This window comes from Anabrus simplex, chromosome 6, assembly GCF_040414725.1.
Source record: "Anabrus simplex isolate iqAnaSimp1 chromosome 6, ASM4041472v1, whole genome shotgun sequence".
Classification (NCBI taxonomy): Eukaryota; Metazoa; Arthropoda; class Insecta; order Orthoptera; family Tettigoniidae; genus Anabrus; species Anabrus simplex.
Genome location: NC_090270.1, coordinates 160,786,063 through 160,805,318, shown reverse-complemented (window position 1 = coordinate 160,805,318; position 19,256 = coordinate 160,786,063). Strand labels below are relative to the sequence as shown.

At 36.3% G+C, this 19,256-nt stretch overlaps 1 protein-coding gene across 1 annotated transcript in view; it reads left to right on the top strand.

Annotated features, from left to right (window-relative positions):
• wmd (serine-threonine kinase receptor-associated protein wmd) overlaps positions 1–18,001 on the top strand; it is a 58,979-nt gene extending 40,978 nt beyond the window's left edge. Inside the window, exons 5-6 of the mRNA XM_067149142.2 lie at positions 13,019–13,155; positions 16,180–18,001. Coding sequence (XP_067005243.1) covers positions 13,019–13,155; positions 16,180–16,382 — 340 coding nt within the window. The 3' untranslated portion in view covers positions 16,383–18,001. The remainder of the gene's footprint in view (positions 1–13,018; positions 13,156–16,179) is intronic.
• Positions 18,002–19,256: the final 1,255 nt, after the last annotated feature.

The following is a 19,256-nucleotide window of genomic DNA, read 5'->3' as shown; positions in this document are numbered from 1 at the left end:
TACTCATGCTGCGTAAGATTGTCATCTTACATAACCTCAACTACTGAGATTCAATTTCCATACCGTCTGCATGCACAGCAAGCTGTATTTTACTCATACCAATAGCAAATATTCTGCCAATAACATTTTGCGGGAATATTATCTTCTGTTCTTAAGGTCCGACGTTCCAGAGTCCGTTTAAAACGAATTATAAGCAATGCACTGCTACTGTAGAAGGTAGAAACGGGTGCGATAACGTGAAAGATAAATAATACGAAAATGAGTGTGTGATAAAATATGTAATTTTAAAGCATGAAGCCTACGGTACGTTAACAGTTTCATAGTTTTTCCTCATTAGCATAATATCCCAAGCTTTGAAATAATTTAAACCAAAATACAAGCCATACGTGGGCAGAATGTAGAAACGTTTACGATTACTCAAATGATGAACAACACGAAAATTAGAGTGAAACAAATGTGTGGATTTAACCACACATGCATGTTAATACTTTCATTACCGGTATCTTCCTTCTTTGTGGGCTATACTCATCATAATTTTAATAAATCTTGGAAGGATATGTTTGAGGCTTTGGGATTAGGCCTAACTCAAACCAAACTACAAGTAATGTGCAGGAGGAACAAAAGAATAAATTAATTATATTTATTGTTATTTGTTTTATGTCGCACCATCACAAAAGGTCTTACGGCGAACTTGGGATAGGAAAGTGGCCGTAAGGTACAGCCCCAGGATTTGCCAAGTGAGAAAATAAGCCACAGAGATGCCGAGATGCCGACAGTTGGGATCGAACCCCTATATCCTGAATTCAGGATTTAACTATATGTGACACAAACCGTGTAACGAACTCGCTCGGTAGATAAATAGGCCTAATATGAAAATGAGAGTAAAAAAGAAATTTGTATCTTATGTATAGGTCTGTGTACTGAGTGTTCCAAATGAATCATATGCCTGGCATTCTCGGTGATCATAAAGATCCCGAACGAAAATATATTTATTACCTTTCTTGTTTATGGACTCGCCACCATAATATGTAGGCCTAACATGAGTGCAGGCAGTCAAGAACAGCCGTTGCTGCTGGATAATTAACTTATACTTTCTGCCGCTCTGGTTTGGTAACAGCAATTTTTATATTATTTTGAGGAAATGCAATTCACACTGCAGCTTAGGTCACAAAATAGGGACATAACCTCAACAATAAGTTTAACTCAGTTTTTGTTGGATACGAAGTCCTTTATGCCACATTAAAATCCAGGGTGACCTAACAGTCTTAAAAATGCATTTAATGTAGGCCTAACTATATTCTAAATAGCACCTCTTGTTTTCCTTGTCCAAATAAATTCAGTTTTGAAAAATGGTGCAGACTCAAGATTCTTAGAATTCACATGCCCATGTCCCTCCTGGAAACAGGTCCCACATTATTAATAAACTTAGCCATTTACATAATACTTTTTAAGAGCAATAAATCAGTAAATCCTCATACTTGAGACACACGGCAGCCCTACTCAAAACAGACTGAGATTATACTCATCAATCTGAGAATGCACTGTTTTATTCATACCACAAACGAGAATCTACTCTCAGGCTGTTATAGTTGTGAGTTTATACTACACCATCTCCATGACATGAGTATATACTCAGCTGGTGAGTACATTCTCATGAACTTTATTCTTATGAAGTGTAGTATATACTCAGAAGTGTAGTATATACTCAGAAGTGTAGTATATACTCAGAAATGTTGAGTATATACTAACTACTCATGTTTATTCATACCACCCAGTATTTGGGAGATAGTGGGTTCAAACTCCACTGTCGGCAGCCCTGAAGATGATTTTCCGAGGTTTCCCATTTTTACACGAGGCAAATGCTGGTGCTGTACCTTCATTAAGGCCACAGCTGCTTCCTTCCCACTCCTAGCTCCTTCCTTACCTGTCGGTTGCTGCAACGTAAAGCAACTTGTCAAAAAAGAAAAGACAAACATTAGGTTATTTCCTGCCAGGCTTGGGTGGCCCAGACAATTGAGGCGTTGGCCTTTTGACCCCAACTTGGGAGATTCTATCCTGGCTCAGTCCGGTGGTATATTTGAAGGTGTTTACGTATGTCAGCCTCATGTCTGTAGATTTACTGGCACATAACAGAACTCCTGCGGGACTACATTCCGGCACTGCGACGTCTACGAAAACCATGAAAGTAGTTAGTGGGACGTACAGCAATTATTATTAGTATTTAGATTATTTCCATTGTTACATTAATTATTACTGCCTGCCCATGAAAATCACTTGATTTTTTTTTGAGCTGCACTGAAGCTCTTTCACATATTACTTGTCTGTTTAAAGTAAATTAGTGAGCCTTAGACAGGTCAATCACGATACAGTCCAATTGACCTCTTGAATCCAGGATATCTGCTATATCTTGCTGGAATCCTACAAGTTGGGCTTCAGTGGAATAACCTTTCCTAAACCCAAACTGCCTTCTATCAAACCATTTATTAATTTTGCAAACATATCTTATATAATCAGAAAGAATGCTTTCCCAAAGCTTACATACAACGCATGTCAAACTGACTGGCCTGTAATTTTCAGCTTTATGTCTATCACCCTTTCCTTTATATACAGGGGCTACTATTGCAACTCTCCATTCATTTGGTAAAGTTCCTTCATGCAAACAAAAATCAAACAAGTACTTCAGATATGGTACTATATCCCTACCCATTGTCTTTAGTATATCCCCTGAAACCTAATCAATTCCAGCTGCTTTTCTAGTTTTCAACTTTTATATCTTACTGTAAATGTCATTGCTGTCATAGGTAAAATTTAATATTTCTTTAGTATTAGTCACCTCCTCTATCTGGACATTATCCTTGTAACCAACAATCTTTACATACTGCTGACTGAATACTTCTGCCTTTGGAAGATCCTCGCATACACACTCCCCTTGTTCATTAATTATTCCTGGAATGTGCTTCTTGGAACCTGTTTCTGCCTTAAAGTACCTATACATACCCTTCCATTTTTCACTAAAATTAGTGTGGCCACCAATTATGCTTACCATCATGTTGTCCTTAGCTGACTTCTTTGCTAGATTCAATTTCCTAGTAAGTTCCTTCAATTTCTCCTTACTTCCACAGCCATTTCTAACTATTTCTTTCCAACCTGCACCTCCTTCTTAGTCTCTTTATTTCCCTGTTATATTATAGTAGATCTTTACCATTCCTTACCACCTTTGTAGGTACAAACCTATTTTCACATTCCTCAACAATTTCTTTAAACCCATCCCAGAGTCTGTTTACATTTTTATTTACCGTTTTCCACCGATCATAGTTACTTATTCAAAACTCCCTCATGCCTGTTTTATCAGCCATATGGTACTGCCTAACAGTCCTAATTTTAATCTCTTCCTTTCACATTTATTTTTAATTACCACAAAAACAGCTTCGTGATCACTAATACCATCTATTACTTCGGTTTCTTTATAGAGCTCATCACGTTTTACCAGCACCACATCCAGAATATTCTTCCCTCTAGTTGGTTCCATCACTTTCTGAATCAGGTGCCCTTCCCATATTAACTTATTTGCCATTTGTTGGTCATGCTTCCTGTCGTTCGCATTACATTCCCAATTGACATTTGGTAAATTGAGATCACCCGCTTCGATCATGTTCCGTTCCTTATTGTTTCCCACATAACTGATTTTCTTATCAAATAATTCTGAATCTGCATCTGCGCTACCCTTTCCCGGTCTGTACACTCCAAAGACATCTAGTTGCCTATTATCTTTAGAAATGAGCCTTATCCCTAGAATTTCTTGCTTGTCGTCTTTAACTTTTTCGCAGCTTACGAATTCGTCTTTCACGAGAATGAATACTCCCCCTCCTACCATTCCTATCCTATCTCTACGATACACCCTCCAGTTCCGTGAGAAAATTTCTGCATCCATTATATCATTTCTTAGCCATGATTCAACTCCTATTACAATATCTGGTAAGTATATATCTATTAAATTACTTAATTCTATTTCTTTCTTTACAATACTTCTACAGTTGAGCACTAACAGTTTTATGTCATCCCTACTTGATTTCCAGTTCCCTGTTCCCTTAACACTGCTCCCTAGCACATCCTGTTTCCCTGAATATACCTCCCTATAACCCTTCTAAACAACTTTCCTAACTCATATGTACCACTGTGGTTTAAGTGAAGGCCATCTGAGCGCAGATCCCTATCTCCTACCCACCCATTAGGATCTAGAAATTGCACTCCCAGTTGCACAAGATCTAAAAATTCTAAAAATTAGACCAAAAGATAGGTACCATGTTCAGTATCATTGAGGAATATTTCATACATTTAGATCAATATACCAATCCTAATTGCAGTATGAAGTAACAGATAAAACAAACATGTTATATAATGCTGCAAATTTTTATTCTAATAAGTTTGCTAATCAACACCACAGACACGCTTTCCAGTTTCTTTGGCCTGCAGCCCCTCCTTCTTTCCCCACCTCCCTGTGCCTCCTGCACTCCAAGCAAAAGCTCGTTCCAAACGACTGACAGCACTTAGTGCACCTCTAACTAAGCCACTGAAAGCAGGCCTACAAGGAATCGAGGGAGTAAATTAAAAACTTAATGTTCACCGCACAATCTTTATTTTAAATTTAGATTTTACACAGCATTCTTCAACATCAGTCTTCTCCTTTTTCAGGTATCACTGCTTTCAACTGAAAGCATAACTTGCAGTTGATATAGTATTAACAATCCTCTAATTCACAGTTCTACAAATCAACATCTACCATAGTGAACAAGGATGTTCCCTCGTAATCAGACTTTATGATACTATAACACAACTAGCGAGTCAGTTTATCAGATTACTATCCTATGTATTAGCCAAGATGTCCGCTCTGGGGTGTAGTGGTTAGTGTGATTAGCTGCCACCCCTGGAGGCCCGGGTTTGATTCCCAGCTCTGTCACGAAATTTGAAAAGTGGTACGAAGGCTGGAACGGGGTCCACTCAGCCTCAGAAGGTCAACTGAGTAGAGGTGGGATTCCCACCTCAGCCGTCCTCAAAGTGGTTTTCCGTGGTTTCCCACTTCTCCAGGCAAATGCCGGGATGGTACCTAACGTAAGGCCACGGCCGCTTCCTTCTCTACCTTGTCTATCCCTTCCAATCTTCCCATCCCCCCGCTAGGCCCCTGTTCAGCATAGCAAGTGAGGCCGCCCAGGCGAGGTACTGGTCATCCTCCTCAGTTGTATCCCCCGACCCAGAGTCTGAAGCTCCAGGACACTGCCCTTGAGGCGGTAGAGGTGGGATCCCTCACTGAGTCTGAGGGAAAAACCGACCCTGGAGGGTAATCAGATAAGAAGTATTATCCAAGATAACATATCGTATACAAAAATAATTGATGCACAGCAAGTCTAAAAAAGAAAATATCATGAAGAGCACATTTTAAGATGATTGTGATCTTCATCAAGTGAAGAGTATTATTTAAAAATTTAAGATTACAATCATATTCAGTTGAAGATGGCATATATATAATGCTGAAAGTAGTACTGTCACTTGAAATATAAAAGTATATTTTTTATATTGTAGTGTTGATTAGGTGGAAACATCTTATATTTTATGAATTGAGGATTCATCAGTATGGGGAAAAATGGCACTAATTTCATATGAGAAGCGACCTGTTCTTATGCTTTTAACACTGCCAAACCATAGTGACTCTCTAGTTGGCTCTGGAAAGAAAAAGAAAGTGAACCTCTCGGGAAGCCTCTCTCTGTCTGATTATAACGGGGCTAAAATGGGAAGTCGATTTTGGTGACCAAATGTCTTCTATCATTAAGGTCTGTGGAAAAAATTAAAATGGTAAAGTTGACCTAGAAGTTATCATTGGAACAGCCGTGGTTAATCCTTGAATACTCCATGCCATGACATTGCAAAAAAAAAAAAAAAAAAAAAAAAGCCACTTACTGTAGTTTCAAGAGGACAAGAGAAGTCTGGACCAAAGTTGGAACCTGTAGTCAGTCTAGGAAGAGACGTGCACACACTCTCTGGTCATCATAGATGGAAGAACCAAACTATGCATATGTTGCTCTAAAGCTTGGCTAGAAAGTAGCATATAGGAAGATGCTGACATGAATACAAAGCAGGTGACAACTTGCTGTGAGGAATGCCTTAACAAACCATTCATGTGCTTTTGATGTTTTTGTCAAGTTCATAAATGCTAAAATTGTACTTGCTGTGTTCAAAATACCAATTGTCTTTGTAATAATAATAATAATAATAATAATAATAATAATAATAGGCCTAATGAATATTGGAAGGAACGAAAGAGAAAACAACAAAGTATGAAGAACTTAATTGAAATTGGCATGTGGTTGGTCCTTAGCAGGCCTCATCAGAAACAATAATAATAATAATGACATAAGTGAAATCAGAAGTTAAATATTTTCAGAAATATGAAGATCATTGAAAAAAAAAGTAGGGTTAGGTTGAAATGAACAGTATTATTACAAATCTCTTATTTGACAATTTTATGTGTAGTGCTTGAATTATAAAGCAAATAAGGAGCTTCTACATAATACTGCATTTATTTACATAATGGACATACCCTAAATTTTTTCCTTAAAATTGTAATTTTGTTTTAACAAAAAAATTGTCCTAAATAATTGAATGGATTTCAGTATGCAATAAAGACAGAAAACAAAAAGTTTAATGGCTGCAGACAGTTGTATTGACCAGGCAGTTCACTTTCCACGAAGGATAACAATTACCATTTTTACGCTAATAATCCCCGCACTCTAAGTTTAGGAAGGGATCGTTTTGAAAAAAATTAAATGAACTAAAATTCCTTCCATCAAAATAGTAATGTAGGCATAAACAAACAGTTCATATCACTCCGCAATGTCCACATGGTCTTTACGCAAATATGAATGTATAAATTTGCCTGAACATATTTCAGATGATAAAAATACATTATCACTGCTATAAAATATATTTGCAATTAAAATTAACAAGTAGGCTGAGGCTTATTTATGTGACTATTACATTAATGTGAACTTGCAATAGGCTTGATTCCCGTTAGATTGGAAGATTTGTTGTCTGTTGCATCACTAGAATCCTCTCCTAAATTACTTATAAATTCATCACACACTACGTCTAAAACTCACCTAATGCGCGGTCTCTATTTACTCAAGTATTACTCGACCGGTGGTAGATAATTCTTTTCGTGCAATGTAAACGCTTAAAACACACACACCGGCAAACTTGGATATTAGTTTTGAGTTATTAATTATACCGTCATGTTTCCATAAACTTATTAAATACATTTAACACAACAGTCTTCTCTCCTTTTCAGAGGTTTCCCTCTCTTTGTCTTTAATGTGTAGGAACCACTCTGTGCATAACCATTTCAGCAAACAGAATCAAGGTTGTGCGTTCATGATCGCAATTGGTATAGCTAGCAGATAAACGGGAATTTCCGCAAGCAGGTATTGAATGTTAAAGATTTCACTAGAAACTTAGAATAGTAGCCGAATATTATTTTTGCACACAATCTTTCATACTTCAAACTGTCGTAAACAACTTGTTACAATTATACGAAATTTAGAAATGGACTATTTACTGAGCGGACAAAAGAAGTGTGAAGTGGTCAAAATCGCGTGATTTTGTGTACTCCTACTTTAATCTCTGGTTGGAAAGTGATTTTTTTTTAACTTTATTGGAATAAGTTATAAAGGCTTAAATAAAAAATATAAACAGTATATAAATTAGCAAATAAAAAGTATAAGCAGTACATGAATGAGCAAAGTGCAGGAGTCACACACAACAAAAAACGTAAACACAACATTATACTATGAGTGTAGCAACAGCGTTTGGCATCCTGCAATATAAAAACTGTACTGTACCTGTGTATCTTAAAATTGTGCGGAAATACACAGTGTAAAATATACTGTACATTGATGCTCCCTTACCTGTAATATTCTTAGCGTTCATCATCACTGGCAGAATCACAATCCTCCTCCTCGTCACCATGGTCCCCCTCCCACAGCACATTGTCCTCATTTCTATTCAGTGAATTAGGGATCCCACGTCTTGAAACTCTTCTCCACCATTAGCAGAGGAATGGAATCCCAAGCAAGTTTTACCCGTTTGCAAATCTGCCTCGCTTCTGGGTGCTTGTTTTTACCAGTAGGCATAAATTTGTGCTCTCTGTCTGTCATCCAACGTGTGTACAGTGGTTTCACTGCTGCCTTAAAAGGCCGGTTAGTGAATGCACACATCAAGTACTTGGAGAACGGATGTTAGACTTCCTGGAATTATTAATAAGTCTGTTCTACCCCTTGTCAAAACAGTGTGAACTTCTTGAGTAGTGTGCCTCCAAAAACTGTCTAAAAACAAGCTTATATCTGAGATTTAGTGACGCTCCAGGGCACCATTGCCAAACTTGCTTCATCCAGTCTGCTACTAGGCTATTATCTACCCACCCTTTTGGTTGCACTTTTACAAAAACTTCTTGTCACGTTTATTTTTGGAATTGTTTTCTGTTTAAATATGAAATATGGGGCAGTTTTCTTCCATCTGCAGCTACACAAAGCATAACTGTGCACCTTTGCCTCTCATTTCCGACAGTTCTAACCATGCTGTTGTCCACACCTTTTTTGTTTACACTATAATCAGGTGTCATTTCGAAGAAAATTCGTATCTGGTCCATGTCAATTTTGTCTTCATAATCTATTGGATGACTATGCACGATGGTAGTTTTTCTTTGAAACTTATAGCCATAACAAACATAGTCGCGAAAGCCATCTGCAATTATCTTTGAATCCCGTAACACCTAGTTTGTTTGCAATCTGTAAGGTTTTAAGTTGGCACATTTAACTTATAACGGTACATCCAAATTGTCTCTTTTCTTCGATATATGCACATAATCTTGCTTTAATCTCAGGAAACTTAGCTTTCTGTCCACGAAATGCCTGGCCATTACTACTAGTCTGCTGAAGCCATAATTTATTTTTATGCCAGTCACGAATACAGCTCTCATCCACGCCGTGTTTTCTTCCTGCTGCACGATTTCCAATTTCTTCTGAGTCTTCTATAGTCTGCAGGTTTTCTTTGGCCATGAAAGACCTATAGCGTGTACCTTTATTTGCCATCTCAAACACGTGATTCATTTCAACTGGCGTGCACAGAAGAATGACACCATGGCTCACGCATAGTTGCCAACTGTGTTTGGCACAGTCCCGTTAGATGGATCTTATAAATCTGCAGTTTTTCTCCACATCCTACTAGAATTTCAAACTTCTATATTTATTGAAAAAGGGACATGGTTGAACATACATGATCACATATTGAATGACATGACGACCAATATATCAGAGTTTACATTAATTTCCATATTATACAACATGCAAAATAGGCTCATTCCACCATTTCCAGACGCTCTGACATTGTAGACAGTGTGACCTGGAGGATAGGGGCCAGCTGGTGGCATACCAGATGGTAAATGCTGTCATCACCTGTCGATAGGTCACTGTGACCATGACCCTGTACAGTAAAACCTCGATAATTTGAAGTGATCAGGACCAAAAAATATCAGACTTTGAATTATGTACCTTCGAATTAAACAAATTTCTGCAAAAGAAATTGAAAATACGTTAGTGTTATATTTGCTACTCGAACCCAGATACCTGTGATCCTCAAGATGAATAGAGCAGAAATTGTAAGAAAGATAATAATTCCCATTTTGTTTCTCAGTCTAGAATACAAGAATAAAAGGAAGCTGCAAAATTTGGGTAAATGGTACAGAGACTTGCGTAATAATAAGGAAGTCCAACGTTCATCAGTCTTAAAATTTACATACCTAAATAGTCTGGCCCGCTCTTCCTGAATGTTTAAAACACACGTATCCATTATTTTGATTACTTTTTCGTAAATATGAAAAGATAAACTAAAGCAACAAAACCATTGTCGATTGGTTGCTATCGGCAGAAAGGATGTGCGATTGTAGCGAATTCCATTAGACAGCTGGAAACAATTCACAGGCATTGTCTACGGTGACAAAAAGAATACAGTAATAAAGGGAACGCAGCAAGAGCTTTGAAAATGAGTTATGCGCAGCTGATAGGCCAGAAATTGGGTTAAGTGCGCCACCAAATTGTTCCCGGTCTGTGGTGCTTTATATCAGATATTTATGAAGAAAAATAAATCCTGCTTTTATCTATGGTATAAAGTACTCTCATAACTATTGTAAGTTGATTATAATCCAGGATGCAATCATATTTACATCCTGATATAATGCACACACAGTATTCTATTTGACTTGGTTTGAAACCATCGATACCTCAATGTTCAAAACACACGAAAACAAATGAAAACTCATAAAAACTATGTATCACAGGATGGCCACTATAAAATTATTCTAACATGGTAGCCAACATATAAATTCAGTTCCAACAATAACGCATATCATCTTCCTCGTTAGGCAAACGCTGAAAAACAGTAATTCTTTTCTGAAATACGAGTCAATGGTGCGCTGCGTAAGTACATTTCTGTAAGTTGTCGAAATAAATGTTGTATTACAACATTTTCTGGGGCATTGCTGGTAGAGACGACTGTCCAGAATAAATAAGGCTGATATTTTGCGTTTTTTTTTAACCAGCGGGTGCGTGAGAAGACTCGGTTTCCGATGTTTCATCTGCTTGCGATTTCTATATAAATAAATTTAGACCATGAAACTTGAACAAAAGTAACTCCACGGCTGTACCATACGTGTACCTCATGACAGTAATAAGGCTTGTTGACAGTGCAATTAAAAAAGTAACAAAGAAGCTGCAATAAAAGCTTTAATTCCTCAAAAACTGAAGTAGGACCAACCTACTATTTTGGTGTGTACGCGACAAAGAGGGACACAAGACAGTCGCTCATTGTCCTTAATTGTTGTCTACAATCAGCTGCTCTACAGCAGCCAGATTACAGTACTGATTTCGAATTACATAGTTTAGGGGCCTGATGAGAACTTCAAATTACATATTATTGGAATGTTGTGGTTTTCCCATAAAAATAAAATGTAGTGTACCATATCTTGTATATATCTTAAGGAAAACAACATTGAGGTTATGTGTCAGTAACTCAGATAATTGAGTGGAGTGGTTTATCTTTGTTTGCTTTTGTTCTTTGAACGTTTGAACTGCTTTGTGTGTGTGAAAGTTAGTTGTAGTCAACAGCTCATAATAAATGGATGTGTGTGAGGAAGCTAGTGTTTATGGTATAATCTGATGTCCTAAACCAGTGTAAGTGAGCTGAAATGAAGATATATCAACACATATTAACTGTATTTCAAATTAACTGATCGAAATAATACATGAAGGCCTATATTTGAATTCGGGGACTGGCATTCACTTTGAAATATGTGTATTTCAAATTAACCGGTTTTGAATTAGTTTTCACTGTAGTAAGTTTCTGACTGAGACACAGCGGCTCCCCTGTCATATGAAGTAGAGCCGCAAATAGTGAGACAGACGATTACACCAGCAAAATAATAAATCCATGTTGCATCATTATGCAGATCTTTTATTTTCATTAGCATTAAAATATAGTGTCTCTCTTAGTAATACATACTTACAGTTGTCATTATTATACTGATAAATATAATCATATTTAAAAGCAATGATGTTTCCAGCTAGATTCCAGCTATTCATAAGTTAGAATCCTCCAACCACTGTTGTTGATTTTCACTCGCTAACTTAACATTAAAAGCCTCCAGGTTTAGCGGGGAAACCACTGAATTGGCTACACTCGGCCCACGTACAACTCCACAAGTTTCCCATCATAGCAACCCCATTCAGATTCATATATATTAATAATAGTTCCTACATTTACTTCCTATCAGTTACCAAGCATTTATCTCCTTTCTAGCGGCAAACTAATGCCATCATCGAAATGTAGGTGAGCCAGGAGTGGGTTGCCAACCTTGATAAAAATAAAACCCACACCCCAGTTTCTTACCACAAATATTTTTAAAATATGCAGGGAATATTTGTATAAATAAGGTATTTCCATGGCATAATTTTGTTTAAAGGGGATGACAGAGTACAGTGTTTTTAAAATGTGTGTAGTATTTAGTGGTTATAATGAAAAATGAACGGCGTAATGTTGAAACTCGTGTTTTTTAAATATTGTGTGAAAATTCTTATTAAATTGGTCCTTTCTAATGTGCACACAATACACTCTACGACTAAAATCCCAGTTGTTGGAACACCTGCAGTAGCTGGTTGTGTTGATTTTTTTTTTCAGTGGATAGAAATTGAAAAATTGAAGTTATGCAGCATATTTTACCATAATAGTAGCGATGAAATGTTGGTAATGTTTTGTTTTATCAGTAAATATGCTGTACTTTATTTCCATTTAAGTTAGATGTGCTGTATGCTGTTTCATAATGTGAGAAAACTGCTGATGCTGGCTATTAAATGATCGCCGGACTGAGTGGCTCAAGATGGTTGAGGCGCTGGCCTTCTGACCCTAACTTGGCAGGTTCGTTCCTGGCTCAGTCCGGTGGTATTTGAAGGTGCTCAAATACATCAGCCTCGTGTCGGTAGACTGGCACGTAAAAGAACTCCTGCGGGACAAAATTCCAGCATCTCGGTGTCTCCGAAAGCTGTTAAAGTAGTTAGTGGGACGTTAAGTAAATAACATTTATTATTATTAATCGATCATAGACTCTTTTGTGATGAACATAATTTGTAGTTGCTACTGGTTTGCTATATCACTGTGAATGCTACATAAGTCGGATTTTTTGTTTCGTGCTCCTATGCTTTTAAAGGGCATAGATCAGCAAGGAAAAACGTTCTTGGTGAATTGAATAGCATCCACCACAGTAGAGTTAGCTGGCAGTGGTAGCTTAATGTAAAAGTCCTATTGCTTGCATGCTGGCTGAATCTGGTGTGCTGCCTTGTAATTTGTCTTATCAGATATATAGTGCAATATAATTTTGAAATTACATCAACATTCCTAATTTTTATGTGGCTTTTTGTTCTAGCCTGGAAAAAATACGGGAATTTACTGTACCAACTCAGGTGAATTCTGCCTCCCTTCATCCTGATAAAACTATTTTTGTTTGTGGTGGAGAAGATCTGAAAATGTACAAGTTTGATTACACAACTGGAACTGAAATAGGTAAGGAAATACCTGTGCAATATATGCCACTCTTTGTTTTGAAGCAGATTTTTTAAATTCATTCTCAACAAAAGGCAGAATACAATTTTTTTAAATATACAGCAGAAATGTAATATAATGAGTTATTATTATCTGATAAGAAGAATATAAACGATGATTTGATTTTGTCAACGAATCCTTCAGAATATTTAACGAAAGGTGTTATATATATCTATCAATGAGAGGCCCAGCTTCTTGAGATAAGAACTCTTGTCCTTAAACGAAGTTCCCTTGGTTCTGAAGAGAAGTCCCCCTACTTCCCATGCTTAACAGTTCTGTTAAAGCTCTCACTTAAGTGAGGGACACATGGGCTGTAGATGGCTCTCTTTTCCTCATTCACCATCAATTCCTGCTCCGAGTTGACTTCAGAGCGTATGGCAAGATCCAATTGGAGTCATTTCTTTTCCTTATGGTTGATGGCAATAATATCCATTCGCCTGATTGATCCATCTCCTGAAAGGCATTGCACTTCCTCGTGAACCTCCCACTTTGCCTTCTCCAGAGCCGTCGTAATGAAAGAAGAGACCTTCTGATGGTGCATGTTTCTCTGTAAATCTCCCTTGAAGCATTAACCCAACACATGGTCCAGGGTCTCAGGTTCATCACATCCTGTCCTGGGTGGTGACATTTAATCGTAGGCTGCGAACGCCCTGGTACCGTTCTCACTGCTGATGTATTGCATGATATCATTATTGCATTAGTCCTCTCTTCAAAGTTTATAATTTTCATGTTCTGTATTGATTACAGTATAAATTGTAGATAATTAGATAATCCACCTAATCGATACAATATAAAATTGAAGTACTAATTTTATATTGTACTAGTTGATGTACCCGTGCTTCGCTATGGAATTCTCAGAAAGACTGTCTTTGTGGTTTTTCCAACTGAAGTCAACATAAGCCATTAGAATAACGTCAGTAGGAATGTCGTGATTAAAAACAATGTTATCATATGAAATACTCGATCAAATGAAAAACCGCACATTTTCTTACTTTTAACAAATGGTACTACACTGCCTATCTAACAGTACAAACTTCCAGAGTTAGAATGACCAGGTCGCAGACAGCCGCGAACACTCCTCTGCCATTATTCCATTAAATGTACACTCTGCTCGTTCCAATCAGTACCTTGGAGTAGGGATTGAATAGCTGGAATGCTATGATGAACTGTCCGGTTTCATTGTCATGCCGTGGTTACTCAAAGCATTATAGGTTAGTTGCGACGCCATTTTGCCCCGTCTCTAACCGCCTAACATGATGTAAATGGTGGGAAACATAAAATGTTGCAAACATAAATTTGAGGATATTAATACATTGCGAGCATAGGGAATCTGAGGGACCAACAAAAAACAAAAACAAAAAAAAGATTGTAAAAGACAGGAAATAAAAAATGTGGGAAAGTAAAAGTGAGCTAATGCTGCACTTGTTAAATTTGTAACCGCAATCGAGATAATTATGCCTACATGAGGTAATATTATTAATAATAATAATAATAATAATAATAATAATAATTCAAAAATAGTAATAATAATAAAAATAATACGAAAAAGGAAATAGTAAAATGACAAAGTTGCAGTGATTTCATATCAAAGCTTGGAAACGAGACGGTAGCTATCAATACGCAAAATCAAATCGTTCGCTGGGAACTCATAGGCCAAATAATGACAACTAAGAAAGGATGTGGATGCAGCAGGTACCCTATGAGGTCCATGGGGAAGGTATGACATTATGTGGGAGAAAATGGTTCACAAGAATCACAGTCTAGCACAACTGTATTAAAAATAACAAATGAAAAATTACAAGAAACAAAGTTAAATGATAGAGCAGTTGTTACTTAACACATTTGACAAACGGATACAATTACAAATCCAAAAACACAAATGAATGGATTATTGATTTTTAAAAAACACAGGTGAGACTTGAAATTACAAATGATGGGAATCTGGGGTAAACTCAGACACATTAAATTTAAAGTGAAAATGACATTACTCAAGAAAATACCGAAATGCAAAGGAATTAAATTTAGTCAAAAGAAATCAGAAAACATTGAAAATAACATGAAAATGGCACTTACCGCAGAAAACTGGAGTTCCCGAGGGAAACTCCTCGAGCACAACCGCTTTCGAGGACTGTCAGATGGAATAGATGCCGCCTAATCGCCTCCCGCACGCGGAACGGCCTAAGGCTCGAAATTGACAAATCGCAATCCACCAATGGGAAACAAATTCCACTAAATTCCCTATCTTTTCGCCAATAGGAAATCTCGTTATTATAGCGAATGAAATTGCATGACCATATATGGTCACATAAAATAGTTAGCAACTTCTCGAGATTTCTATTTCAACAGCAATAACCTCACCTGCGGTATAGGATGTTTCACAACTAAAGCACCTTTACATTCTCAAATGTTACCAAATTACATCTTGATATACAATTTTGACATACAGAATTACAAAAAATTATTTTCAAATAATTCTTCAAAAAATTTTTCAAGTTAAAATGTCCCAAGTCTCTTTTCTTCATGCTTGCTGACATAAATTTAAATGATCAATTACATAAAATTTACATACAAAAAAACCCACTTCAAAACAATTCTCGCATCTTGCAATGTTCATTTACAATTTCATATATCTTGATGTCTCCCTAAAAAAAATTTATTACAAACATAAAAAATATTCCAGCAGAGTCCAGAGTTCTTATTTCTTCATTTCTCAGAATACAAAATATTACAAACAAAAATGAAATCCTATTGTCCTTTCTTGATGACAGAAATGCAATTCTGCTGTTCTTTCTTGATGACACACCTATCACAAAATTCATTACAGGATTTAATCGGAATTGTAGAAAACAATATAGGCCCTACTGGTTTTCAAATCCTGGAGGAATCCTAGAAATTTGGAAGAAAAGCTCTTCACCAGTTCTTTTTTTTTTTTTTTTATGTATCAAATTTTAATATGTCTTTTTTTTTTTTTTTTTTTCCTTACAGAATCCTTTAAAGGCCACTTTGGTCCAGTTCATTGTGTTCGGTTTTCTCCTGATGGTGAACTGTACGCTTCGGGCTCAGAAGATGGTACTTTGCGCTTATGGCAAACTACTGTGGGAAAGACCTATGGGCTTTGGAAATGCGTTGAAGGAGCTCCATTAGCAGACCCTTTGTCTCCGCCAAAGCAAGAAGTTCCAGCAAGCTAAAATCTGGTGTCGTAGTGTTCAGTGGTTTTGCAATATTAAGGGGGAAGGGATCAGACCTTTCAGATTTCTTGGTGGGTGCTTAGTTCAAGATACCATTCCTTTTATATGGAGGCTTTTCTGTCTACTTAGTTTGTCAAAACATGTTTGGGGGTAAACTTGGAATTCTGTCTCCAGTTTAAGTGGTAACATAGTCTTAAGGAGATTTCTGATTTCCTGTTCTTGAAAATTTACTTTCAGGTTTATCCAAGAATGCTCATATAGTTCAGTATTTTCTATATTTTATTTTACGAATACTTCAAACAGCTGTATCACCTTAAATACAGCTCTTGCCAAACATTGAGGCTTTTTATAACATGCCTTTGCTCAAGTTAAACTGGATTAATGGCCTAGAGAATTGAAACTACCCCCATTTGTGATATGAAATTGTCTCTGTATTATACACCCTGCTTTAATGTATGTTGTTTTACTTATGAAGTGCATATCAAGGTTATGGAACAGGCACTTAAATACCATTTGATTTCCATTGATGTAGGGGAGTTTCAGTAGCAAATTGAGTTTGGTAGTTGTTTCTGAATAATTTTGTTGTACGGTCCATTGGTATGACAATTTTTGTAATAGAAAATGACTTGTAGTATTCAGTAACGGTTGTTCAATTCATGTAGCCTCTTTGACTTGCAGTAGCAAATCTTTGAATTAGGCACTTTCTTTGCGAACTGTGATAAAACTATTGAATATGTATTGTGTGTGTGAAATTTGATAAAGAATATTGTTTTTAGGGAAACTGCTAACATTTCAATATTATGTGCACTGTGGCATCAAACAACTGCTTAGCTGGTGATGCTTGAAACCACAGTGGTACATGTAAAAATGGCTTTCTTTTGTTAGTAGTAACTTCAAATAACCTGTTTGTTATAAAATGGGACACAGTTTTAGGCTACACTTTTGTCTGTCACCATATAATATAACAGTTTAATTAAATCCTTCTACATTGATATGCTTAAATTAAGTTATAATGACTTTTTTTTAAATTTGTATTAAAATGTTTGATGTTCAATTACCATTAACTCTGTTTTTTAACCTACAACAGTTATAGCCATGACATTGTTAGTTTTATCAATTTCTTTGGATATTCCACTAAAGCTTTCTTCTTTATTCGTCTTACAGGTTTTTATTGTCTTTTTAAGCATTACTAACTTGAAATGGTTACCTTTTGTAAGCTCATCTTTGAATATGTGGAGGTGTTCAGTTCTGAAATTTTTTAAGAACTGGAGCATTAAAATGAAACAACTGTTGTACTTGTTTTTTTTTTTTTCTGTTTTTACATGAAACTTCTCAATCTTTACTGGACTTTTGTCTGGAGATACTCATCTGATTTGACTAATTTTAATTTTTGTTACTTGACACAATTTTCTTTTCAGTAATATTGTTTATAATCTCAATTTTGTTCAGCTTAATTATTGTAAGCTGACTTATTTTAGCATTGCAAATCCAAAATGTGTAGCTATAAGACTTCTTATTTATTGTTAGCTGTATGGCTCTATATTTATTACAATATTTGTTACTAATTCTACAGCTATTTAATGTTTTTACTTATAAAATATATATATTCCAGAAGAAAACTATTTGTTTCTGTGTATCATGTTACAAAATATTTAATGATTCCTTTTCAGGTATTAGTACCATTCTCCTTACTCCCACTAGACCTAATTGGACTGTTCCTTGAAAGGATTTTGTGGTTTAACCCTCCAGAAATTTCAGTCCATCAATGCTAAATCCATGATCAAGCGTATTTCAGAAACCGTATCTCACGAAACGATGGCTATGGTATATATATCTATGGATGTTGGAGTCAACGTCCCGTCATTGCGATAATTAAAGTCAGTACTCTACTGGAAAAGCTATCAGTGGTGAACCTGCATAAGGGACCATCTTAGCATCGCATTTGAGTGGTATTGTTTAGGAAATCCTTGGAAATCATAAAGCAGAGAGTGGCCACAACAATTGGAAGAAGACAAAGTGCATTTTGACAGCTCTTCTTTTGTGTGTTTTGTCAAATGTTTGCACTTGTAAAACATCTACATTATGTCTAGTGTTAGATGTTTTTTTTCCTTTTCCCGTTGTATCGCCGAATAAAGGTTTTGCTCTTAGGGCACTGTATAATCACTCGGCTTTCGAGCTGAAATTGAAATTGTTCCTTAACACAAATTTTGTATTTTAATATTAACGTATATGGTTATGTTATAGAGACCAGAACATATGTTGCACTTTCATACATAGTCATGAGGGGGTCTTGGTATTGCCTATTACTGTTTTGGTACTAATATAAGACAGGGAATTTTACGTTCACGTTTGGGTGTTAAAATCTTATTAAAACTGGAGTTGTTTTATTTGCACAACATTACATTTTAAAAGTTTGTATCATTTCCCACTTGTAATGACTTGTGCAATGAGCGTGCTGAGCTCAAAAACACAAATAACCAAAAGTTCTGGAGTTTTGATGATATTTTTCCTCTTTCCAATTTGATTATGATTAGTGATGGGAGAATTGAATATAATGCATTTGAGAACTATTGAGAATCGATACATTTGAAACCTTATTCTTGAGTTCAACATAACTTTTAAAAGTCGATGGAGGCCCAATTTACGCTGTACAAGATTTCCAGAAACTGACTACAAACAGTATACCAGTGACCAAATTTCAATGGAAGATAAAAAAAGAAATTTTGCCATCATGTTCGGTGCTTACGTATCTGGCTTGATTTTATTATACAGTAAAACCTTGTTAATTCGAAGCCACTGTGGCGCAAAATACGGACTTCGAATTACGTGATTTTGAATTAACCGCCAACTCCTAATTCAGAAATGCTAACCCTT